The 27,389-nt window shown below is 37.9% G+C and overlaps 1 protein-coding gene across 2 annotated transcripts in view; it reads left to right on the top strand.

Annotated features, from left to right (window-relative positions):
* The window catches only part of LOC136842630 (BRCA1-associated protein), a 156,044-nt gene that overhangs the window by 69,941 nt on the left and 58,714 nt on the right, over window positions 1-27,389 (top strand). For both annotated transcript variants that reach the window (XM_067110245.1, XM_067110246.1), the window contains exons 4-6: window positions 18,478-18,607; window positions 24,128-24,317; window positions 26,867-27,002. In XM_067110245.1, the coding sequence (XP_066966346.1) occupies window positions 18,478-18,607; window positions 24,128-24,317; window positions 26,867-27,002 (456 nt within the window). The remainder of the gene's footprint in view (window positions 1-18,477; window positions 18,608-24,127; window positions 24,318-26,866; window positions 27,003-27,389) is intronic.

The following is a 27,389-nucleotide window of genomic DNA, read 5'->3' as shown; positions in this document are numbered from 1 at the left end:
ATTATAAGGAAGGTTCTCCTAATTGCCCAGTGTGAGCTGCCAAGAGACCCTTGAAGTCATGAGATCTTAATGTGGTGCCAAGATTTCCTCATTGCTGTCACAACTGTGCGTACTGTATGCCACCAGAGCGTGTCCAAGTCATGGTTTATGTATTTGTACTGGAGTACAGGTTACTTTTCAAGCACAAACTCACCTTTGTAATTGTTTTTACATTGGTTTTTCCTTGTATGGGATAAGTGTGAAATGAATTCTCTTCACTTTTTTCTGAACTGTGCTATTTCTGCCTTGACTCAATGTGTTTAAGTCTTCATCTGTCTCCTTTGTTCATGATTTCCTGGATCTCCATATAGGTCTTTGTCATAGACTTAGACACCTTCACAATAAATATTATATTGGTGACTGGACTTGTAAACCTATCACAATATTATTATCAGTGTATAACAGCATCTTCATTTTCTGTGTCTAAATATTGGTAGGACTTAGTTCAGTGTTAAGTGCTTAGGCAGTACAAGAAATTAGTGAAAAAATGGTTTGTAACTTTGAAATTAGTACACTTGTTTGTAAGTCACAGATTTGGAGAGCCTATATGATTAAGGGTGAGTTCCTTGTCTTAGTCTTTAGAATTTTTCTGATTAAAGACAAAAGTCTTCTTCCATTTGCAGTTCATAAATAGTGTTTGTATATAAGTAACTTGCCCAGTGATTACATAGCTATTAGTTTCTTTTAACCAGCAGCTTAAAATTTTGACCTGGAGAGACCTTCCTGCAGATTCTTATATGGGTGTATTTAAGGATTGTAGGCAGTACCAATGCAACACAGTGAACAGGAATGTGGTTAAAGAACACCAAGAAAAATTAACAATATTTATTAAAAAAAAAAAAAATTTTCCTTAATTCTAAATCAACCTTGTGCAAATCATCATACAGATCAAATACCATGAGGCTATATCATGGCAACAGTACACTGTAATATATGTAGGAGACCCCTAGGAAGTCTCCACAACACAAGGTAAACCTAAAACTAAAAAGCTAAACCCTAAACCAAGAATAATAATACTCAGTAGAAATAATATTCATATATAAATAGCTCACCTGGCAGCTAAACAAAATCAGAAGGAAGAAAGGAGGCAAGTAAAAGGTAGAAGACCTTAAAATTACCTACCTACACCACAAAACTAACGCCATAAATAAATATGTTCCAATAATCACAATTATGCAAAAACTCCACACATATATATAGCAATAACCAAAAGAAAAAGAACTGCAGAAGTGAATTCTATATGTATACTAAAATAGTCCATATACAGGACTGCTGATCAATTATTCCGTTTTGGAATTCCTCTTGCAAAGGACAAGTTCAAAAGAATCCTCTGGAGAACACCAGTCAGCCACCATCGAGGGAGTCACTATCCACCAGGTGAAAAAAATATAAAAGTCGGACGTTTCCCGAAGGAAAACGCAAAATTCAACACCTTACCCGGTGATAGTCTCCCTACGTAACACCTCACGAGCCTCGACAGCCCAGATGTGCGCAGCAGCACCCAGAACCTCAGTACGCCGGTGCACGGCAGAAGCCTCTCCTACAGAGCTGGGATCCTGCGCCAGCTCTGTCTACCCAAGGAATCCTCCGACGGGGGAAAAGGGCAGGGGAGGTCGCAGGTGACACAAGTCCCTTCTTTGAGGCTACCATCACGAAAGCCGTGATCCAAAAGCACACTGCAGGTGGCTCTTTTCACACCGGCGGGTCAATATTATCGCTGGAATTTCAACCAGGAAATATTCTAAAACAACGTTGGCGTTGTCAATCAATGGTATTCCAGGAAGCTGCAGCACACCGTCCTTCTGGGATGATGCTTGTAGCCCGAACTCTTCTGGGAAGGTGATATACTTCCCAAACGGAACAAATGCCCTGTCACTCACTTGAAAAAGAAAACAATAACAAAGAGTTAATAGGGTTATTCGTTAATTAACTGTTAGAGGAGGAAGCAACAACAAACCCCTTTTAAATTTAACATGATACACAACGGCCAACGTACGTTAATACTTAAGAGAGAAAAAAAAAAATTAAACTCGACCAAGGCTGATTTGAAAATATAAACTAAATTATTTACATTTGCATGACACCTTCCTCCCCCTAAACAAAAAAAAATTATTCACTGAATATTTTTTTTTAAACCAACTAAAATCAATAAACTTGAGTTAAACCATAAATTAAATACATTCACACTAAAACAACAAAACTATTCCAAGCTGAAACTTGTATACTCGAGTTATTTTATACTAGACACCTGAAAAAGAAGGGACTGTAAATCAAAAGTCAAACCCTGATCCATACCTGAAACAGCCAAAACAGTCTTTAAAATGGGACACAGAGCACATGGATAATAAGTAATTATATATACTACCATTGAGGAAAATTTCAGAGTCCATGGCAACAGAGAAGAGAGGCAAGATTTTACATCCGGGAAAAAGTGTCCGGAATGCAGTTATCTACTCCCTTCCTACATCCGGGAAAGAATGTCCGGAATGCAGTTATCTACTCCCTTAATATGTTTCATAATTAGATTGAACTCCTGCAACTGTAGTGCCCAATGCAAAATTCTTTGATTGGAGGCCTTCATCCTCTCTATAAATATCAGGGGATTGTGATCAGTCCAGATTTCCACTGGAAATGAAAAGTTGGTAACATATGGCTTAAAATGATTCAGGGTCCGAACCAAGGCGAGTGCTTCCTTTTCAATGGTGGAGTACTTCCTCTCCACCGTTAGCAACTTACGACTATAGTAAGAAACAGGACATACTACATCATCCTCACCACGTTGAAATAGAACTCCGCCCATCCCAACATCACTGGCATCCACAGCAATAATGAAGGGCTTCTGAAAATTAGGTGAAATCAGTATAGGATTGGACACTAATAACATTTTTAATTTGAGAAAGGATTCTTCACATCCAGAAGACCAATCAAACCTTTGTCCTTTCTTCAGTAAATTTGTCAGAGGCTGAGCAATGTCAGAGAAGTTACGGACAAACCTCCTATAATAACCCATCATACCCAATACTTTGTGCACTTCTCTAACATTGCACAGTCTCTTCAAAGCAATAATGGCTTCGAGATTAGCTTGTTTCGGGGCTACTTGACCCAAGCCAATCTCGTGACCCAAATAAACAACTTTACCTTTGCCAAACTCACATTTCCCAAGGTTCACGACAAGACCGGCAGTCCGTAATGCCTCAAATACTTTTTTTAACCTCACCATATGCGATTGCCAGTCATTGCTGTGGACCACAAGGTCATCAATATAAATTTCAGTACCTTCCAATCCACAAATTACCCTATTCATTAAACGCTGGAAGGTACAAGCCGCATTTTTCATCCCAAAGGGCATGACCTTACATTCATAAAGCCCAAAGGGTGTCATGAAAGCAGATAGTTCTCGAGCTCGCTCAGATAGGGGAACCTGCCAATAACCCTTTAATAAATCAAGCTTGGTAATAAATTTTGAAGGTCCTATCTGATCGAGACAATCTTCAATAAGAGGGAGTGGAAAAGAGTAATTTTTCGTATGGGCATTCACCTTCCTATAGTTCACACACATGCGGAACTTACCATCAGATTTCTTTACTAGTACTATAGGCGAACTCCAAGGACTGACCGAAGGTTGGACGAGATCATGCTCCAGCATATATTTAATTTCCTTTCCACTATAGCCCGTTTCTCTGGGTTCAATCGATATGGACTCTGCTTAACTGGTAAAGCACCACCCACATCAACATCATGCTGGAGTAAGCTCGTCCACCCCGGAGAATCCTGAAATAAGTCGGGAAAAGACATTATTAATTTTATTACATCATCTCTCTGAGGTGCCTCCAGATGTTTTAAACCAGTTTTTAAAACTTCCAAATTTTGAAGGTTATTACCTAGAGCATCTGAGGACACCTGATCCAATAAGTCATCTTCAATGTCACAAACAGGTTCTACAATACTAGTAACCGGTTCATAGACTATAGAAAGGGGGTCCGGTCTACTAGTTACATAAGATTTTAAACGATTTATATGGAAAATACGGCACTTCCTCCGAGTACCAGGAGCTTCAATTTCATAATTGACATCAGATAACCTCCTCAAGACCTTCCAGGGTCCCTTAAACCTAGGCTCAAGGAAGCTATCAGAGTCTGTACTCAAGACTAATACCAATTCTCTTGGTTCAAAGGAACGTACCTTACTCTTTCTATCAAATTTAAACTTCATATTAGATTGTGAGGAAGATAAATTCTCTTTGGCAAACTTCCAAGCTACTGACAAATATTGTCTTAATTCATCTACCACCTCGCCCACGGTTTTCTCTCCCCTTTGACCGGTTTCCAATAATTCGTGAAAAATTTCCAAAGGACCCCGGATTTTATGTCCAAAAACCAAGTCAAATGGAGCTACTCCGGTGGAAGAGTTAGGGTGACTGCGAATGGCAAAGAGAGCAAAGGGAAGCCCCTTATCCCAATCCTCTCCCTGCTCATAACAATATTTCTTTAATATAGATTTAAGAGTCTGGTGGAACCTTTCCACTACACCTTGGCTCTCTGGGTGATAAGGTACACTAGTAATGTGCTGAATGGCCAGTTCAGCTCACTTACCTTTAAATACCTTACTTGTAAAATTCGTTCCGCAGTCGGATTGAATTTTACAAGGGAGACCAAATCTAGAAAAGAATTCCACCAGCTTATCAAATACGGCTTTGGAAGTTACCTTACGCATAGGAAAAGCTTCCGGATATTGAGAAGCTCGGTCCATCACTGTTAATAAATGGGTAAACCCAGACTTCGTTCTGGGCAAAGGCCCCACTACATCTATCACTAATTCTGAAAATGGTTCCCCAATAGCAGGAATAGGGTAAAAGGGAGATTTAGGAACCTGTTGGTTGGGCTTACCCATAACTTGACAAGTTTCACATCCACTCACAAACTTTTTAACTGAAGACATTATTCCTGGCCACCAAAATATTTTAATTAAATTGTGAAAAGTTTTACCTATCCCTAAGTGGCCAGCAAAAGTGTCTTCATGAGCCAAGCTCAATACGGCGTCCCTAAATTTAGAGGGTACCACAATCTGCTCAATTCGGGTAGTTATATGTAATTGGTGGGTAGAAGGTCGACTAACCCTATACAAAAGCCCCTTAATAACACAAAACCTGGTCTTTGTTAGGTCGCCGGTATCACCCAACTCAAAATTAAATTCATCTTTCTGTGCCTGGATAAAAGACACTCTGTCACAATAAGGTTTCAATACTTTAAAAATTCCTATACTACTACTACTATCTACCAGCCCGGGCCTTTCTACATCTACTTCTAAACTACTAAAATCATAATTAGGCTCATCATCAGTAGCGGCTGCAATCTTTGCAGCAGCCCAAGTGGTAACTGCCACTGGGCAGGCAGTGATTGAAACTATTGGGAAGACTTCATGACCTTTATTATTACCCAAGTCATTACCCAGGATACCGTCAATCCCTGGTACTGGCAAACTCTCTACCACTGCCAATTCCACAACTTTATTGTAACCTGAGAAAGCGACCTCCACCTGTATTAAAGGGGCAGATACTAAGGTGTCTGGAAACCCACCCAGAACTACATATTCACCTGAAAAGGGAACCAAATTCTTTATAGAGTCTGCCAAAACCAAGGACCTAGCAGACCCAGTATCCCGTAAAAACTTGAGGTCTAGATTACCTAAAGGAGTCTTTATCTTTTCCTTCCCTACATATTTATCAAAAAGTCATAAATTAGGACTTGATTGATTAACAGGTGCCAAGTCAGCCCCACAATCATAAACCTATTTTTTGTGTAGTTTGATTACCTTTGGGTTTTTCATTACTCGTACTACAAATCAAAGACACAGGAGCCCTATTACCATTTACGTTTCTTAACATGTATCTTTTCGTAGCATTACATTGTGCCTGCTGGTGCCCAGGCTTGTTACACCAATAACAATTATCACCGATAGAGTTGGTACTGGCTGAGATACTCTTGCCACTATTGGAAAAGACTCTAGTGAGCGCTCCACTCGAGCTTTTCCCTTGCCCATTACCATTTCTGTTATATTCATTATTATTGTCACCTTTTTTTTTATTGAAATTATTTGGTCTAGAGGACTGAGAGCTGTTATTTGGTGGACCAAAATTGCTGGACCCAGCCTTATGGGTCAGCACAAATTCTAAACCTGAGCTGCTTTAGCAAGAGATACAGCTTTCACCTCCTCTAGATGCATTCTTAACTCTCTACCACAAACCCTCTTAAATTCCTCAAGTAACATAAGCTCCCTCAAGGAGGAGAATGAGACAACCTGATGACTCTTGAGCCAGTCGTCAAATTGCTCCTCCTTGAGACGAGCATACTCAACAAAAGTCATAGGAGGAGGTTTGTGGATAGTTCTGAATTTGAGGCGATAGGCCTCAGGGACCAAATCATAAGCCCTGAGAACTAAAGCCTTAACTTTACCATAATCTCTAGCCGTCCCCTCCTCCAAAGCATTATACACCCGAATGGCCTTGCCCACTAACCTACACTGAATGAGTACTGTCCACATTTCAGTGGGCCAAGACAACCGGGTGGCCACTCTTTCAAATGCTTTAAAGAATTCAGGCACATTCTTCTCATCAAAAATAGGCACTAATTTCAGAGCAGCCCCTATATTAAATCTATCTTGGGAAAAATCACAGGGGGTACTAACTTGATTGAACCCACTCTGAGCTTAGCCATGTCCAACTTTATCTTAGCCAACTCCAACTCATGTTTCCTGGCTCGTTCATTTTCCTCATGCTCCAGTTTCAATAATTCAATCCGTTTGCATATTAACCTATATTCTCCCTCATCTGGGCTTGTACTGGGTTGAGCAAGACCAACACCATCCATCACAGGATCATTAACAAGGAAAGGATTAGTGGATCTGTTTGGCTCAACAGGAAAATTAGCTGGACCCTTATAGATAAGCTGAATAGGAGGAGGATCCTTGAACAGAGACAAACCTGGATTTATACTAACGTCATCATGTACAGAATCATCCAACTCAGAAACACTGTCCTCATCACTGTCCAATACTCGAGCCAAATCTTCCCCTTCAGCCAAACCTTGGGCTACCTTTGCCTTAACTAGTTCTAATAAATGAGCCCTTGTATCTGTGGACTTATAACCAATCCCCAACCACTCACACCACTGAACTAAGTAATTCTTATTTAGGATATTCAAATACTTTATGCAGTCAGCCGACCCCAAAAACTCAGCTGGATTGAAAGTAAAGTCATCCATGATGACAGACAAATAAGGAAAGGTGAATAACGCTTAATAAATATTTGACCAAATGAATAAATATTATCAAATCAACTCAGTGCTGCGTCACAAACCCAATCACTGTGTGCACCTGCGTACGATCCTGTCACGGTCGCCAATTTGTTATGACCTGGGGAGGCCTTCCTGCAGATTCTTATATGGGTGTTATTTAAGGATCGTAGGCAGTACCAATGCAACACAGCGAACAGGAATGTGGTTAACAAACACCAAGAAAAATTAACAATATTTATTACAAAAAAAAATTTCCTTAATTCTAAATCAACCTTGTGCAAGTCATCATATACATCAAATACCATGAGGCTATATCGGGGCAACAGTACACTGTAATATATGTAGGAGACGAAATAGGAAGTCTCCACAACACAAGGTAAACCTAAAACTAAAAAGCTAAACCCTAACTCAAGAATAATAATACTCAGTAGAAATAATATTCATATATAAATAGCTCAAATAAAATGGGCCCAAAATTAATAATACTACCTGGCAGCTAAACAAAATCAGAAGGAAGAAAGGAGGCAAATAAAAGGTAGAAGACCTTAAAATTACCTACCTACACCACAAAACTAACGCCATAAATAAATATGTTCCAATAATCACAATTATGCAAAAACTCCACACATATATAGCAATAACCAAAAGAAAAAGAACTGCAGAAGTGAATTCTATGTGTATACTAAAATAGTCCATATACAGGACTGCTGATCAATTATTCCGTTTTGGAATTCTTCTTGCAAAGGACAAGTTCAAAAGAATCCTCTGGAGAACACCAGTCAGCCACCATCGAGGGAGTCACTATCCACCAGGTGAATAATCTCCCTACGTAACACCTCATGAGCCTCGACAGCCCAGACGTGCGCAGCAGCACCCAGAACCTCAGTACGCCGGTGCATGGCAGAAGCCTCTCCTACAGAGCTGGGACCCTGCGCCAGCTCTCTCTACCCGAGGAATCCTCCGACGGGGGAAAAGGGCAGGGGAGGTCGCAGGTGACACAAGTCCCTGCGAGGCTACCATACGAAAGTCGTGATCCAAAAGCACGCCGCAGGTGGCTCTTTTCACACCGGTGGGTCAATATTATCGCTGGAATTTCAACCAGGAAATATTCTAAAACAACGTAGCGTTGTCAATCAATGGTATTCCAGGGAAGCTGCAGCACACCATCCTTCTGGGATGATGCTACGGCCCGAACTCTTCTGGGAAGGTGATATACTTCCCAAACGTAACAAATGCCCTGTCACTCACTTCGAAAAAGAAAACAATAACAAAGAGTTAATAGGGTTATTCGTTAATTAACTGTTAGAGGAGGAAGCAACAACTAACCCCTTTTAAATTTAACATGATACACAACGGCCAACGTACATTAATACTTAAGAGAAAAAAAAATTAAACTCAACTAAGGCTGATTTGAAAATATAAACTAAATTATTTACATTTGCGTGACATGGGTCCTGCTAGTTTGTTTTGGTTATGGCGACATGCCCCGCCCACTTTCAGGGGAAGAATAGGTACAACATAGCAAAGAGCTTTAATTTGTTTCTGCCAGCTGTGGTTGAAGTACTGTGGTTGGCAGCAGCTTGAATTTTGAAATTTATACTTTGCTGATTTCCTGTTCTTATCTATGATTGGTGGAGTATTGATTTTCGTAGCATTTCGGTACAATTTAGATACTGTAGTGTTAGGCAATTTTTGTTCATCAGTTTACGAATTTTTGCCTGTTTTTTCAACTTGTCTTTGATATTTTCCATGGTGTCTGGCACTAGTAGTTCCTGTATTAGGTATTGTAGCAAACGCTGCAATACTAGGCTTACTAAGGAATCTTATGACTCTTACACTATTTGTGTTCAGTGAGGGGGACAAACATGTTCAGTTGATTGACGATGTGAGGAATGTAATGAATGGGATTTAAAGAAGTGGAAAACTTAAGATTTGCATCTTAACAAACTGGCTAGAGATAGGAAGAGGAAAGCTATTGCTAGGGAAACTAGTAAAGCCTTAGCTAGTCAGGATTCATCTGTTAAGTCAGATGCAATTGCACCTGTAATTTCTTCTGATCCTGTTCCATCTCCTCCACCTGTGCAATCCTCTCCTTTACCCAGCTCTAATGTTTCCAATCCCAACACCATTGTCAGTCTGGAGCCGAAAATTGACACTCACTTTGAATTAAATGTGCAATCGATCGCTAAATTAGCATCATCAGTGAAAGTGTTGATGGATAAAAGTGAGTCAGAGCGCCCCATGGCGCCCAGTACTAGTGCAGTGGTAGTGGAGGAGGTGGCTGTTCGGCCCACCGACTCTCCTAGGCCAAGGTCCCTGGCATACTCCCCAGCACCTGGGAGGAGTCAAACTGGTAGCCCAAGGGAGGTCGGTGGGGTCTGCCCCCGAGCAGTCGTCCCCTTGGTTCAGTCTGTTGATGAATTCCAGACTGCAACTAAAGGCCGTTGGAAAGGCCTTCAAGTGGGTGCTCATTGTATGTCCTCCAGTTTTGAGGATTTTAGTCACAGGCATTCACGGCACTGTGGACAAATCACACCCGCTGAAAAGGCGTGCAGTGGACTTCGCAATCTCTTTTCTTGTTCCTTGTAAGAACGGCAGGGATTCAGTGCGCCCCTCTTGCAGTCACTGGGATAGCCCGGAGCAATTCTCTTCAGCTACATCAGATGACAATTGTGATCTGGTGCCGAGGCACCTCGTGGCGCGTAGATGTTCTTCATTGCACAAGGGAACCCCTTCATCAGGAGTTGTGCGTCCAGCACCATCACCTATCCAATTAGCGCCTGAGCGGCCAGCAGCTAGTGCCGAAGAGCCCAAGCTCCCATTTGCAGATGAGCACCCATTGGCGCTTGCTCCTCCACCTTCTCATCATAGTGTTGCCTCGGACAGTGTTCATCCTTTGGTTGACCCGATCCAGAGCAAGCTAGATAACATTCTAAGTTTGCTTCAGAAAACTCCTCCTACAGCTCAGACGACATTGGACGTATTGCTTTCTCCTATTTCTTCTGAGGAAGAGCTCGTATTATTGAGGTTCGTGCTAGCTACCTCTCCAAGCTTCTTTTTGCCAGCAACTCCCTCCTCTCCTGCTTCGACTTTTTTTATGGAAGCTCCCTCAGCTGGTTCTTTGAAGTTACCGAAACTGGTTCTCTCCTCCTCAGCGAAGAAGGCACTGAACAAAGTAGAAGGATGGTTCTCAGAGAAGAGCTAGCAAGGTAAAGCAGTTTTTTGTTTCCTTCTGTCCACGTTGTCTAGGTCGAGTTATAGATTTTATGCTATGGGAGAAGCTCCTTCCCTGGGAGTCTCTGCCTCCTCTCAGGGAGACTTCTCCAGCCTTATCGACTCAGCTAGGAGGTCAGCTTTCACTTCATCCAAAATATGTTTTCAGCTTCAGAACTTGCTCATCTTCTTAAGAAAATATTTTTAAGGTTTTCAAAGTGATGAGCTTCCTAGACTGGGCGGTGGCCGCACTAGCGCAGAAGATTAGAGACTGCTCCTTTTTACCTCAAGACACTTCTGCAGACCTCTTAGGAGTACTTTCCTGTATCGACAGGGGCGTTCATGACAGTACACAGGAGTTAGCTGGTCTTTACGCCATGGGTGTACTCGGCCCTCCCCTTCTCCCTCTTGGATAAGACACATCTTTTTCCTCAGGCTACAGTACTAGACATTACCTCTGACCTGCAGAAAAGGAACACTCAGGACCTGCTCTCCCAATCTGCGAGATGCTCCAAGGTTTCTTCAGCTCTTCCTCCCAGGTCTTCGTCTTTGCTACAACCTACTCCCTTTCAGAGCTCCCATTCTAGGCCGCATACAAGGGCAAGAGCAAGTGCCTGTTTCCCACAGCGTTCCTTCAAGAAGTCTTCCTTAAAGTCTTCCACCAAGAAGTGAAGATATAGTCCTCCGTACTCAGGTACGAGCGTGACTCCTCCTCTTTTGGGAACGGTGGGAACAAAAAGGAGCGGAATCTTGGATAGTGTCTGTCCTGAAGGAGGGCTACGCTATCCACTTTGTGAACAAACCACCTCAAGTCCGCAAGCCTGTCGAATTGACAGCTTACTCTCCAGGATCAGAGAGATTTGCTGTTCTCTTGCTAGAGGTCGAGTCTCTTGTTCAGAAAGAGGCTATAGAGGTAGTAGAGGACATTCATTCTCCGGGATTCTATAACCGTCCCTTTGTAGTACCAAAGTCATCGGTGGGGGCTGGAGACCTGTTTTCGAATTAAACACACTGATTGTCTTTGTCTAAAAGATAGCCTTCAAGATGGAAGCAAACCAGTCAGTTCTTGCATCCATTCGCCAGGTAGAATGGATGGTGTCCATCGGCATGCAGGATGCTTAATTTCACATTCCAGTTCATCCTGCTTCGAGAAAGTACTTCAGGTTTGTGTTTCATGGCAAGGTGTTCCAATTTCAGGCTCTGTGCCTCGGTCTCTTGATGGTTCCTCAAGTGTTTACCAAGGTATTTGCTCCCCTAGTGAAGTGACTTCATTTGATGGGGATAAAGCTCTCTCTATACTTCGATGACTGGTTACTATGTTCCTGCTTGGAAGTTCAATGTACGGAGGACATTTGCAGAACTCTTCTCCTGGCCCAGGACTTGGGTCTCCTCATCAATCGGGACAAGTCCCTCCTGACTCCTTCTCAGGAGATTCCTTATTTAGGAATGATGATCAACTCTCTGGATTTTCAGGTTTTTCCAGTCCCGAAGAGACTAGACAAATGTCTTCAGACAGTAAACTAGTTTCTGGAATTAGATTCTTGCTCGGCCAATCAATGGCTGAGCCTTCTGGGTACCCTCTCATCCATGGAGCAATTTGTCTCTCTGGGAAGACTACACCTGAGACCTTTTCAATTCTTCCTAAGAGCCAGCTGGAACAGGAAAAAGTTCCTGGACTTGTTTATGTTCCCAATAACTGTAGAAATCAAAGAGGATCTTCATTGGTGGATCTTCATTGTGTATTGTTCTGGTTGCACCAGAACAACACACAAGTGGTAACACACTTTATCCAAGGGAAACTCAATGTTCTGGAGGACGAATTGAGCCATCAGAAACAGGTCCTTCCCACAGAATGGACATTAGATCCATTGGTTTGTCTGGAGCTGTGAAAGCTCTGGGGGAAACCCGTGATAGATTTATTAGTGTCCTCCAGGAGTCACCAACTTCCTCTCTTCTGCTCACCAGTACTAGATCACTTAGCATGGTTGACCGATGCAATGTTGCGGGACTGGTCGGGCAAAGATCTGTATGCCTTTCCCCCATTCAGTTTGGTGAGACAAGCCCTCAACAAATTCCAATCTCATCAAAACCTGCCTATGATTTTGATAGCCCCCTTCTTGTCAGCAAAGGAGTTGTTTCCGGATCTGCTGGAACTTCTTGTGGACTTCTCAAAACTGCTGCCACAGAAGCAACAACTTCTCAGGCAACCTCACTTTCGACTGTTACACCAAAACCTGTCTTCTCTGACCCTAACAAGATTCAAACTGTTAAGCAACTGCTCCGAAAGAAGGGCTCCTCAAGAGTGGCTGCAGATGTGATTGCTTAATGCAGAAGACAAGTCATCTGATAAAGTCTACCAGGCTAAGTGTTTATCTTCAGGTCTTGGTGCAGATAAAATAACGTGTCCTCTTCTAGTACCGCTGTAACAGAAACAGCGGACTTTATACTGTTCTTACGCTCCACTAAAGGGCTTTCCCCCTCTACCATTAAGGGCTAGAGCATTGCTTAGCTTGGTTCTGCCACGAAGGAATGGACTTATCGTCTAACCAGGATTTGTCTGATCTTTTTATGTTTTTGATACCACGAAGCTTAAAGAAAAACCTTTGCTATCCTGGAATTTAGATGTAGTACTTAAGTGGCTGACCATTTCGCGTTTTGAGCCCATGCAGTCTATCTCTTTAAGGGATCTTAACAGAAAAACTCTTTTTCTGGTCGCCTTGGCTGCTGCCAAAAGGTCCAGTGAAATCCATGCTTTGGACAAAAATGTTGGATTTTTTCAGGGGAATACAGTTTGCTCCTTTTCCCTAGGATTTTTAGCCAAGAACGAATCGCCATTGAATCCATGGCCTTGTTCTTTTGCGATTAAGAGCTTGTCCGAGAAAGAGCTCTCTGTCCAGTAAGGGCCCCTTAAGTTTTATCTTCACAGAATGAAGGTTATTAGTGGTACATCAAAGAATCTTCGGTGTTCTGTGAAATATCCCTCTCTGCCTCTGTCTAAGAATGTCCTGGTGTTCTTCCTCAAGGGCTTGATTTCAGAAGCTCGTTCCACGATGAGCAAAGGCTCTCTCTCCTCATGCAAGATAAAGGCCCATGAGATAAGAGCTGTCGCTACGTCTTTGGCGTTTAAGCACAATTTATCCCTCACGTCTATTGGTCAATCGACATTTTGGAAATGCAAGTCAGTGTTTGCATCTCATTATTTAAAGGATATTATTATAATACAAGAAGTCACTGCACAGCCGATCCTAGTTGACCTAGATATCAAAACTAAAGTTATCAACAGTTTGATCTGTCCCTGTTCTTTATCTGAAACAGATATTGAGATGGCATGGTTGAAAGGGGCAAAAATAGAGGCTGGGTGCCACTCCCTTAAGCAGCTTAGCCCAACTAAGCTGCTTAAAACAACCTTTCTAAAGGCAGATTAAGCCGGCTGAATTTTCTCTCCGCAAGACATCTGGGAAGATGCAGACAGATGGCCGGGACACCTGGCAAATGACACATCTTTTGCACACGGTCACCAGACTCAGTCGATCTTTGCACTCGGTCACTACCCTTGGCTGAGGCCTCAAAAGGAGAGGATGGGAGACATCTCGGCAGTCAGTCATAGGGCAGTTAGTGAGTTATATGGGCAATTAGGCAGTTAACCAGCTGTTTGCCAGAGAAATCGTATACGCGTGAGAGTCTCCCCCCCCTTCCACCTGACTCCAGACTCGTCACCATCTCTACAGTCATCCTCGAGTGGATCGTCCAGGTGATAGTGTGCATCGCCATACGTGTGATTGTCCCTCGTCATCCATTGCCAGAGACCCACTTCCTCTCAGGTAAAGTGCGAGTAAAGACTTTTCAGTCACGACAGTTTGCCCTTTAGCAGTGTTATTGGGTGCCAGTATTCTACCCCCATCCTTGTGCCATTTTATCCAGTGCCATTGCCAGTGTTCTGTGTTCAAGTGTAAAGTGTTCATTCATTCCTCGAGTCCTTGGCACCATCAGTGCAGCCTCGAGTCATTGTAGGCGTTATATTTTCCTTTACTGGTGTGAAATGTGTAACTCTCTATTGCAGAGGGCCATTGCTGTGGACACATCTTGGACTGTGCCTTGCCATCATTCAAGACTTCAGTAGAAAGATCTTCAGGAGTTGCAAGCCTCCTAATAATTCATTTAACCATTTTCCTTTTGATTCTTGTCTGTAAATATAATTTCTTAATTTAACCAAAGTGTTTACGTAACATTCCCTCATGAAGTAGAGCCCTAAGCTCATTGAATCATCCCCATTGTTCTTTGTGTTTTACGATTTCCCTTTACGTAAGTCAGAACTCCAAGGCCAATTAAATAAAGTTTCCGTTTCCGGCCTGTAAAAATCTCTAGAAATCATGTAACCCCAGGGAAATTCATAAAAATATCAAAACTGCTTAAGAGCAGTGCAGTACCATGGGTCCATTTTATGCGGCTGGTGTGGTGCTGGGAGAGGCAACGTAGAAAGCAATGTTGTTTCTTTAGTCTCTTTGCCTTGCTTAGGGTGTTGAGTTTTTGGGGAGCCTGGGAGTACCATGTACTTGGAGTACCCTCCAGTCCTTTGGTTTTTAATGGTTGGGTATTGGTGTTTTTAATTTTGTTATGTTGGTTATGGTGACTATATTTGTTCTGGTTATTTGGGTGGCACTACACCCTGGGGAGGGGCATCTTGTACTCTTTGCTAGTCCTCAGAAATTAGTCCATCGCTACAAAGCACCCACTGTAGTAGTAGGCCCTCAAGGCTTTATCGCCTCGCTCCCCTCGCTTGGACATAAGGGCACAAATAAATTGAAGCTCTTTGCTATGTTGTACCTATTCTCCCCCTGAAAGTGGGCAGGGCATGTCGCCATAACCAAAACAAACTAGCGTGACAAGCAATTTCAAAATCTTGAGCTGCCAGTTAAAAGAAACTAATAGCAGTGTAATTACTGGGTAAGTATATACAAAACCTTATTTTATTATAAAAGTGTCATGTTTCTATTAGTGGTGAAATCATTAATATTGGAAGTATGAAATAGACTGTATACTTCATGTTCAAAACTTTAGTGATTCGGTCATTGTATAGCATTCATTAACAATTTTAAAATCCCTAACATATTATAAGAACCATCAACTGAGGAAGTGTTTGTGCTTAGTAATTTTGAGAGTAACTTCAAATTAACCAGGGTAAGGACAGGTGGAAAACAGCAACTCTTGACAGGGATTAAACTGAAAAGAAGAATAAGCAGCTAGTCCCTCAAACTCCCACATACCCCAAACTCTTGCATACATTTATTTTGTACTCATAATTATACATTCACAATAATAAGAGAGTAGCAACACTAGATGTTTTTAAATGCTAATAAAGGGGTGTAGTACATCCTCATTCTTCTCATAAAACATATTATAAGGCATTACAGTAAATGCTTATGGACATCAGTAAAAATTTTCTACCAAGTTAATGCATTTATACAAGATATATGCACTACATACAACAGAGGTTATTTACAAGATCATAAAATTCGTTTTGTAAAAAATACATCACTAAAAACCTGATTCAGTTCTTTTAATTAATAAACTTTATTCCATTTAGTAATTAATAAATAAACTGAACCATTTTAATGCAAACATTGTAAAACACCTTATGAGATAATAGACTTTGTCATATTTTTTATCTGATTAACCCTTAAACGCCGAGCCTCTATTTACAAAAGTGTCTGCCGTATGCCGGCGGGGTTTGAGAGCTAGCACTGAAGCGGAAAGAAAGTTTTTTTAAAAAAATCACAGCACGCTTAGTTTTTAAGATTAAGAGTTCATTTTTGGCTCTTTTTTTCTCATTGCCTGAAGTTTAGTATGCAACCATCAGAAATAAAAAAAAATATCATTATCACATATAAATATTGGAATATATGACAGTGCAAAAAAAAATTTCATATATAATTGTATACAAATCGCGCTGTGAGCAAAACGGTTAAAGCTAATGAGTTTTCTTTTTTTTTGTTGTATTGTACACTAAATAGCAATGATTTTGGTATATAACAAATTATAAAACGATCAAAGCAACACAGAAAAATATCACAAAATGATGCATGAATTAAAAGCGAAAAAAATGTTTTCAAATTTCACCATAAATCGAAATTTGTGCTAGAGACTTCCCGTTTGTTGCAAAATGAAGGTAAATGATTGAATATTACTAGAATGTAAGAGTTTTAGCTATTGCATTTTCGACCATTTCGGTCAGTCAAAGTTGACAAAGGTTGAAATTTCGCACTTATCAATTTATATGAATATATTTCAAAACTTATAAAAGACAACCATGAGTTATTTTTGTTCTGTTCTACATATTGCACATTTTCTTGTAAATTTATGTAAGCCTAATATAAAATGGTGCGAAAATTAAAGGTGACTAAAGAAATTGTGAGATTTTCAGCAGAAATGTTTTTTTAAAAATTTCACCATAAATCGAAATATTGTGCTAGAGACTTCCCGTTTGTTGCAAAATGAAGGTAAATGATTGAATATTACTAGAATGTAAGAGTTTTAGCTTACGAATTGCATTTTCTACCATTTCGGTCGAGTCAAAGTTGACCAAAGGTTGAAATTTCGTGATTTATATGCACTTATTTTTTGTTGTATTTATATAAAATTGAATATATTTCAAAACTTATAAAAGCTACAACCAGCTAGAGTTATTTTTTGTTCTATTCTACATTAAATTGCACAAATTTTCTTGTATAACACTTTATGTAAGGCCTAATATAAAATGGTGACGAAAATTATGACAAGGTGACTAAAGAAATTGTGAGATTTTCAGCAGAGTTAGGCAATGCAAGTAGTGGTGATTATACATACATCAAGACAGGTTAGGGAGAAACAGACAGAAATATTGTTGAAATCGGAAAAAAAAAGTTTTTTAAAAATTCACCATAAATCAAAATATTGTGCTAGAGACTTCCTGTTTGTTGCAAAAATGAAGGTAAATGATTGAATATTACTAGAATGTAAGAGTTTTAGCTTATTTTTCGATTGTATTTTTTGACCATTTCGTGTTTATATGAGTCAAAGTTGACTACAACCAGGTTGAAATTTTGGCACTTATTGTGATTTATATAGAAAATATGTCAAAACTGATAAAAGCTACAACCATGAGTTATTTTTTATTGTATTCTACATTTCAAAATTGTGCACATTTTCATATATAAAACTTTATGTAAAGGCTAATAGAAAATGGTGCAAAAAAATTACAAAAATTACAAAGTGACTAAAGAATTTCTGAGATTTTCAGCAGTTAGCTGATGCTTTCTTTTGGGATACGAAAGAAATTCGCGCATGTGCAGCTGGGTCACGCTTGTAAACAAAACAACAGCGTGATCTGTGAGCTCCCAGCATCCCTCAAGACGCGTTATTTAAAATTTTTCGCAAAGGAGGCCTATAAGTATTTTTCCGCGAATATTTAAAAAAACTTTTTGTAGTCGATGTATTTTACATCCACTCGGCACCCGACAGACGACTTTTGTCGACGTAAAATACGTCCAGTCGGCGTTAAAGGGTTAAATGAAAAGTGCAATAGGTTCTTTTGCAAAAGTGGATCAGTTTTTTGTAAGTTGAAATAAGTATATCTTATAGAGCTTTTTCTTGATTATGTGTAATATGTAACAATGCTTAATCATTATGAAACCTTGAGCAACATTATTTGTCAGAGAACAAAAAGAAAAAAATTCACTGAAATGATTTATCCTTAAGAAAAAGAATTATTTTTATAGTGTAATGATAACTTTCATAGAACTACTGTGAAGCCCAGGGTATGGATTTTTTGTTTATTTGATTGAGTATTCAACAAATCAGTAAAAAACTGATAGACCTGAGTTTAGAAAATATACAGTGAATTAATCAGACATTTCTCTTAATGATTTTCTTTAGAGTTGTGCATTGGTCTTTTCAGGAACACCAGGCCCAAGTGAAGATGGTGTAGGTGGTAGGAGAGGCAGGACAGTAAAAGAGAGAGTGACCTTTGTTTCTGGTAATCCTATGGTGGATGTTACACATGGAATTCTTCATTTGTACAAAGAAAAGTGAGTAAGGTGTATTGTGAATAATTTGTTAGGTGAACACTGACAGACTTATTTTAAACTTGATTGGCAGTGTCTTTTCACGATGACCGTTACTATCACCATCATTTTATGTTTTGCATGTGATGGTGATAATTTATGCTAATATCATGGCTTATGAGCGCAATACATATTTTCTATGTGAGATAGCAGTAACACAGAGAATAATGGCATGCAGTAGAATCCAAAATAATTGCCATTGCTAAGTGTTATTTTTAAAACTATAAACAATTCTTAGGAATATTTACAAAGTAAATGCAGAAAATGTTCTCAGTAGAAAAGAGAAACAGAGAGGACACCATGTAGCAGACAGAAAGCGAGTCTAGAGAAGTGGTTGAGACAAAGAAAGAAGTATTTCAGATATTGTATTAATATTCCAAACAGAGGTTGGTAAGGCCAGAATAAAGCTTTAGTAATTGGGATGGAAAAGATATCAAAACAAAAAGCTAATTTTCTGAAGTAGTTATAGGTATTTGAACTAGGCAATCTCAGCTAGCGGTGAAAGATAACCCATTATACAAATCTCGTCAAGGATTACCTAAATCTTCAATTTTAAGTAAACTGATATTACATTTTTTCAGAAGTTGTAATTTATAAAGAAAGTTAACCATTTTTACTCCATGTACTCTATTTAAAATATCCTATAGGTGGGTTTATGAGAGTTAGGAATTTCAATTCTGTGGTCTGGTTACTCTCCGTATGATAATTCTGAAGAGAAGGTTAAAGTAACCTGAGCCTAAAATGTGATAGAGGTGTAGGGTTCAGTAATTTTTTATCAAAACTTCATTGAAGTAAAAGATGGGAGATTACATGGTACAGTCCAACCTTGAAAATCCAGCACTCCTTGGTCTGGGAACTCCCCAAATCTGGGACATTTTTAAATCAGCTGCTATTAGTTCTTGAGCAGTTAGGATGGCGCTCCACACGTTTTATTTTTTTGGATTTCGGAACTGAAGCTTGCTCCGTAAATACACAAGCTCAGTTTATTTCCAATGAAAATATTCTGTGAAACTCCAAGATATACAACATACAAAAGAACTAATTTGCATATGTATAGTTGTGTATCTTCTGATCATTACAATTTCATCCATAAACATGATTTCATTGTGTATAGTGCAAGATGTATTTTCAGAAAATTACACTATGCTAGACTTTCTATGCTTGTCTTGGTTTCAGTAGATAACATTGGTAATGCATACTGGATTATATCCAAGTTAGCTTTTAACTAATAAATAGACCTAGAAGCCAAAGTTCATTAGGTTAAATGCAAATCTTCTTACATTAAATCAGGCTTACCAACATTGTGACTTGTCTAGGAATTCATCACTATTTCTTATAATTAACAACCACTTACTACTGTGTGCAAGACACTGGCATAAACAGCAGGAAGTAGGCTGTCCCCAGGTCACGTCGGTCTTGGCTTATGTCGTTCCGAGGTTATGTCATTTCAGTCTTATAGTGCCCTGTAAGCAACGGAAGAATATTTGTACATTTTTAGAGAAAATTCTACAAGATCATGGATGCACATCTCATCAGAAGCAAGGTAAATCAACTGAGGAGTTTTCAAGACAACCAAAGGAGTGAAGATAAGGCTTTCGTCACTTTATTTCTTATTTTTAGTAATTTTTTAATACAGCCTGTGCTGACATAAAGAATCGAATCAAGAAACAGCCATTTGCCGATGTCAGTTAGTGGAACTAATGCACATTTATTAAAGGTTGCATTACATTACAGTTGTCAACTTGTTAAAAATTTGCTCATTTTAAACAGTGACTTTTATAAATAAGAATAAAATAAATCTTTATTGAGGATAGTGTTTAAAAAAATATGCCACTAAATTTATGGTTGTAGCTGTGGTAAAAGATACAAATAATGTGCAGGCCACAAAACATTTTGGAAGAGGCAAAAGCAACATTTGATACTGGTGAAATCATAGCTTCACCTCATTTAATTTACTGCCATATATAAATACTGTAAAGTAAGTTGCATTTTTAAACTCTGCTTTGACAATTTACATATCAGTGGATCCCCACTTTTTCGCAAATTTTTGTGGAACATATCTTTCACTTTTATGAGGAAACTTTCACCAATTCGCGAATTTTTCTGAGGAACGTCTCTAAAATTATCACTACAGTAATTCGCTTTTTTCCGTAGAGCAACACTGTGTATTCACTCATTACAGTGTACTTGCCTCCAGGTTCACAATCCTTTATCCAAAACCCATGGGGCAAGCTGTTTTGGTTTTTGGATTTTTTTGGGTTTCAGAACTGAAGGTTGCTCCTAAATGCACAAGCATATTTCATTTCCAACAACAACATTCCGTAAAACTAAAAAATACACAGATAAAAAAAGAACCATAAGTTGCTTTATAATCATGTATCATCTGATCTCATGTATCATACGATCCTTAAAATATTGTCCCAAAACATGATTTCATTACATATAACATATATAGATTAGATTACATGTAGATATGCATAATATGCAGGATATATGTACTAGGCTAGGCTTCCTATGCCTGTCTCATTTTCGATAGATTTCTCCAATAAGGCTTAAGTAAATTAGCTTTTAACTAATTAATAGGCCTACGAACAAAAGGTCATCATTCATTCAACCAGGCTTACCAAATTTGTGGTTTAAGTAAGAATTCATTACTGCTTCTTACAGTTAACAACCACATGCTACTGCATGCAGAACACTGGAATAAACAACAGCAAATATTGACATAAACAACAGAATCGACAAATAGCTGTTTGCCGATGTTAGTTGCTGTAACACACGTTTATTAAGAGTTGCAACTTGCATATTTTCAGTGTAATTCCATAAATAAAAATAAAATACTTTTATTTTTTTGTTAGTCTCTCATGCAATGGAAAAGGTGTTAAGAAAGTATGCCACTAACTTTTAAGCAGCAGGTATTATAGCTGTGGCTAAAGAAACGAATTTTGGAGCAGACTTCAAAATGTTTTGGAGGCAAAAGCAATGTCTGAAACTGGCAATATCACACATTTACTTCATTTAATTTACTGATTTTATAAATAAGATAGTTAAAATTTTTAAACCCAGCTTTGATAATTCACGAAAGAAATGTATCTCTGAATTAAGTTCTATTCAGCAACCAAAGTAATGATGTCGGTAAAATGCAATCAGCTGATTATTTTAAGAATGTTTAAAAAACCGGAATACAAATGGCACATGATTGCTCTGTTCATATTTTGTAATACAATAAAAGTATGGTAATAATACATGCAATATGATTAGATACAGTAAAACAACAGTTTTAAAAATTATCATTACTGTATTCTCAATACTGTGCAACTATTATTTGACTTTTGTTAACGAGGGCAATAGTCTCTCTCTCTCTCTCTCTCTTTCTTTCTATACATTCCATCGACTGTAATACTTATGATGATGCTCCATCATCCACCAAAAAATTCTCTATACGTTTCATCAACCGCAATATTTATGATGATGCTCCACATCCACTAAAAAATTCTGGTTTTTAGAATTCATGATGATACGACTGTAAGCCTGTACCGACATAAATGTAGTTGTACTATTTAACTTTTGCAAATTATTACTTTCCTCCAGAAAATATTTTGGTTTTTAGAGCTTTTCGGTTTTCAGAATAACTGATAAGAGATCATAAGCCTATTGTATATACATCTGTTTCACGGTCTTTGTGTTTTTCCATGGGTCAAACATCTTTTATTGATATGTGGCTGTGTTTACATACATTAATATTACTGTAATGTGTGAAAATTAGTACACTAAATCATTTTTTTGTCATAAATTTATTTGTATATAATAAAAAAAATACTAACATGACATAACAAACTTAGCATTCTGTTTGGAAGAAGATGTCCTGTCATTCTAAACTACCCACATATTTAAGATATGCTCTATACTATCATAAAATATGAACTGTACAAAAATTAACATTTCAAAATCATCTTACAACATGGCAAAATATCAATAAAATTTATGCACATTATGCGCAGTAAAGTAGATGATACGCAAAGTTATGTTAGGGAAAAGAAAATGTGCTTGTCTGAATTAAAGGGGATACTTAAGAGCAACAGTTGTAGCTGGGTACATATGTTGTAAGATGACTTGGAAATTATATTGGGGTGTTTTGGGATGATAGTTTGAGGTATATTTTTGTTTGAGCTGTTAAGTTGGGCAATGAACTGTTAAAATAGGCAGTTATAAGTATTTTAGAGATATATACTGTACTTGAGAGTAACAGTTGTAGGAGGGTAATGTAAGATGACTTTGGGTGTTTTGGGATGATGGTTTGGGATGTATTTTTGTTTGAAATGATATTAAATTGTTTTATTATGATAATTTAAGGTATATTTTTGTTTGAACTATTAAATTAGGCAGTGAACTGTTAAAATAGGCAGTTATAAGCATTTTAGTTTAAGCTATACAAGGTGTTTGGCAGTTATAAGCATTTATAAGCGTTTTTAGAGGGATTTTGCATTTTTGCGGATTTTGCATTTCAACGTGGGTGCTGGAACTTATCCCCGTGAAAAAGTTGGGGAGCACTGTAAAACCAATCTCAGAAATGTGTTTCGTTTTGCAACTAATGGCTATGATGAATTTGGTAAAATGCAATCAGCTGATGATTTTAAGAATGTAAGCATTAGCAGAATGCAAATGGCACGTGTTTGCCATGTTCATAAATTATGATACGATAATATGACAGTAATGTATATGACAATAATGCATAAAATATAATTGCATACAGTATGTAAAACAACAGTTTATCTAAAATTATCGTTACTATATTCCTAATACAACTGTATTGTTTGACCTTTGCAAATGGATATCTTTCGGTGTACTAGCCGGGCCAATAGTGTCTCCCACTCTCTCTCTCTCTCTCTCTCTGTCATACACACACACACACACACACACACACACAGGTTTAAAGAAACGAAAACAGCAGATTTGTAGGTTTTTGGCTGAAAACAAAATCCAGAAGAGTTTGAAGTGCTGAAAAAGAATGAAAAGTATGAGGGGAAAGGAATTTGACAGTGCACTTTTAAAGGGGTTTAAACTCCGACTTAGCGAAGGTGTAAGCATTTCTGGAGAGATTCTTATGGAGCATGCCAGAATTTTGCAATGGAATTAAACCTAATGAATGACAGTGATTATTCATAAGCTTTGTTCTACTTTTGATAACACAGCACACTATATGTGGAATGAGCTGGCAAGACTGTTTACACAGGGGGTTTTCAGGGATGATTTCTAAAATCTGGGATTTTCTGTACCCCATCAGTGGCCTGGTCCCAGGGGTGCTGGTTTAAGAGGTTGGACTGTACAGTATATTATAGGAATAGCAGCTGATATTATACGACACATGATTTGAATCTTATAGGTTTTTAGTGTACCCTGTATAAGATAGGAAGTGATTTATAGAAGTTTTCAGTTAACAGTATGATTATAATGATTTGTTGCACCACTTATTTCCCTTTTCAGCACCAAGACAAGTTTGGATGAAACAGAATCTCGTTCTGAAATGCTGTGTATGCTTGCAGTCCCTACCTCCATGACTATTCATGATCTCCTACAGTTCACTGCTCCTTGTGTTTCTGAGATTCAGCGCATGAGGATTATTAGAGACCAAACACCAAATCAGTATATGGTACTTATAAAATTTAGAACACAGGTATGTATTTTTTTGTATAGGAAACCTGGAAATTTAAGTAGTTTGCTTGAAAAGATATAAATTACTTACAGCACAATGTACACTTATTATAAGTATTTTTATGACTGCTGTGGTTTCCAGGCTAAAATTGTAGGGTAGATTTTCTGTTGTTTCATATTATGTTTAAATAATTCTAGGGAGTCCAAATGCTTTTGCTGTTATTCAGGTCTTTAAATCAGAATTTCTTGTTAGATTCTGTATTGTTTCATGTAATGTTTAAATAATTTTCTGAAGTCAAAATACAGTTACTGTACTATAGCTGTTATTGAGGTCTTTAAACCAGAATTTCAATGTAGATTTTATATTGTTTTACACCAGATTCAGATTATTTTATAGAGCCAAAATACTTCTACTCTTCTTCAGGTGTTTAACCAGAATTGAAAGCTAGATTTAATATTGTTTCCTAATAGGTTTAAATGATTATGAGGAGCCAGAAATAATTATGCACTTATTCAGGTCTTTAAACCAAAATTATTAGTTACATTTTGTATTGCTTCACATTAGGTTAAAGGATTCTGTGGCATCAAAATATTTTGGTTTGCATTCATGCCTGTAAAGTAAAATTGCAATCCACATTTTGTATTGTGTCACAGTTAGTTTAAATGATTCTTTGGAGTCCACAATACTGTTGATCTTATTCATGTCTAAATTTTTGTGATTTTTGTGGCTTCTCTATTTTCATCATGATATTTGTGTGTATTTTTTAGTGAAGAACTGTACTAGAGACTCTTGAATATGAAAAATCTTATACAGGCAGTCCCCGGTTTACGACGGGGGTTCCGTTTTTACGCCGCGTCGTAAACCAAAAATCGTCGTAAACCGAAAAATCGTCAAAAATCATAAGGAAACCTTACTTTTAATGCTTTGGGTGTATTGAAAACGATGTAAACTGCATTTTTATTGAGTTTTTCATCAAAAAAACCTTCAAATTATGATTATTCTGCCGTTTTGGAGCCATATTTCTTCCGTCGGATTGGCGTACGATGCGTCGTAACCCCGGAACATGCGTCGTAAACCGGGAAATAATTTCTGATGAATATATTTGAAAAGCGTTGTAACCTCGGAACGTTGTAAGCCGGACCCGTCGTAAACCGGGAACTGCCTGTAGTTGCATATACTACATAAACTCTTGTTGTGTTAAGGGTTTGATAAAATTTCTCTTATGTCATCTATACGAAATGTTACATTTCTTAAAAGTTTCTTTATTGAGGTGGGTTGTAATTTGGTTAATGAATTTAAAATTTTATTTTTTCTTGGTAAGATGTAGTAAACCCCTTTGATTGGTTTTACAGTGTGGCATATTATAGATGTTATATATGTTGCAGTGTTAATGTACTTTGTCACTATGAAATTTTGAGCATTGCAAAACTTTTTAACTTATGATAGTATTTGCTCATATTTTCCTCTGTAACCTTTTGTTAAGTTTTCAACACTTCTCATGTGTCCTAATGTATTAAAAAAGGAACTGACTAATCTGTAATTTGGATTTTATCAGCAGACATCAGCAATCTATATCTTGTCTATGACATCTTTTCTTTGGGCCCCTATCCTTGTAATGGCAGTCAGTGTCTTTTTCAGTTGGGGAAAAGCTTCGTATATTTCTGCACATAAGACAATAAATCCTGAAATTCACCCCTAAAAATTGGGGATCGTCTTATACTACCATTCTAAAAATCAAACTTTAAATTGTAAGTGACGTTTATCGTAGGCTAGCCTTGGCCTCAGTACGATAACCACCGACTTACATGAAAAGATTCACATTATGAATTGAACTGATAATAAAGGTAATAAAACCATTTTTATCTTATATGTATTATTGGAATGTCTTCATAATAAATAGCCTATTCGTTTATTTTGAATTTCTTAGGGTACAGTAAGTAAAACAGCATTTGTAATAACATCATCTTTACATAACCAATATTTCATAAGATACCTGTTTTTGCAAAAGCTAGCCTATACACAGATGGTTTTGTAATTTAGCAATTGCCTTATACTACAGATATATGAGATAAATTCATGAAAATTTGCCATAATGATTGACCTTGTCGTATCTAAAGGTCATCTTTTACATGGAAATGTACGGTATATTTTTAATGTACAAAATTGCATCTGGATATTGAAAGCTTTCAATTTCTAAATGTAAACATTGGCTCAAGCAGAAAACAAATTCAAATATATATAACATAGTGAGATCTACTAAATACTGTGAATTACATATACTGTATTTTAAACGAATACTCTGCTTATTAGTACTTGAGCTGTATTTAAAATTGAGGCGAACTCAGACTCATAGTTGAAAATGATCTGAACATCATTTGGTACTAAATCATAGCTTTTAAAAATGATGTAATCATTATCACAGAGAAACACAGTCTGGTCAATTAATTTAACAGTCCTCAAGCTTACAGATACCTACAAAGTAGACATTGCCATGAAAATCCAGGGACCAGGACATTGTCATTCTGTATTTGTTAAAAAATAATTACACATATTTTTACTTTATTGCTTAGGCTGATGCTGACATGTTCTACAACACTTTTAATGGTCAGCGATACAACTCCATTGAGCTAGATATTTGTCGTTTAGTGTACGTTGCCAGAGTTGAAACAACGAAGGAATCAGAGGATGGTGGCCTTCCTATTCCAGGTAATATTTTTTCTAAAACATTTTAGCAAAAATTTTACCATTTATTTTACCAACTTGTATGTTAGTGTATGGTATCTAAAGAAATATTTTCATTCTGAGTATCTTTGTTGCATACATTTAGTAGGCATGTTGAAATTTGACCCCATGGGAGTTTTTAATTTTTCAAAATGACGTACATCACCTAACAACTCTTGCATCCATCTCACATGATTATGAAACAATAAGTGTGTGTACTGAATTTATTGAAGTTAAAATTTCAATAAATCTAATGGTGATATGTATCGAGGTACTCTTGAATTTCTGCATCACTAACAAAAGACTTTCATCATTGCTTTCTTTTCACATACTGTATAGTAGGAACTGCATGATCTATAATAATCCCTACCA

This window comes from Macrobrachium rosenbergii, chromosome 10 (assembly GCF_040412425.1).
Source record: "Macrobrachium rosenbergii isolate ZJJX-2024 chromosome 10, ASM4041242v1, whole genome shotgun sequence".
NCBI classification, from domain to species: Eukaryota; Metazoa; Arthropoda; class Malacostraca; order Decapoda; family Palaemonidae; genus Macrobrachium; species Macrobrachium rosenbergii.
Note: the sequence above shows the minus strand (reverse complement) of the source record. Positions and strands in the feature narration are given on the sequence as shown.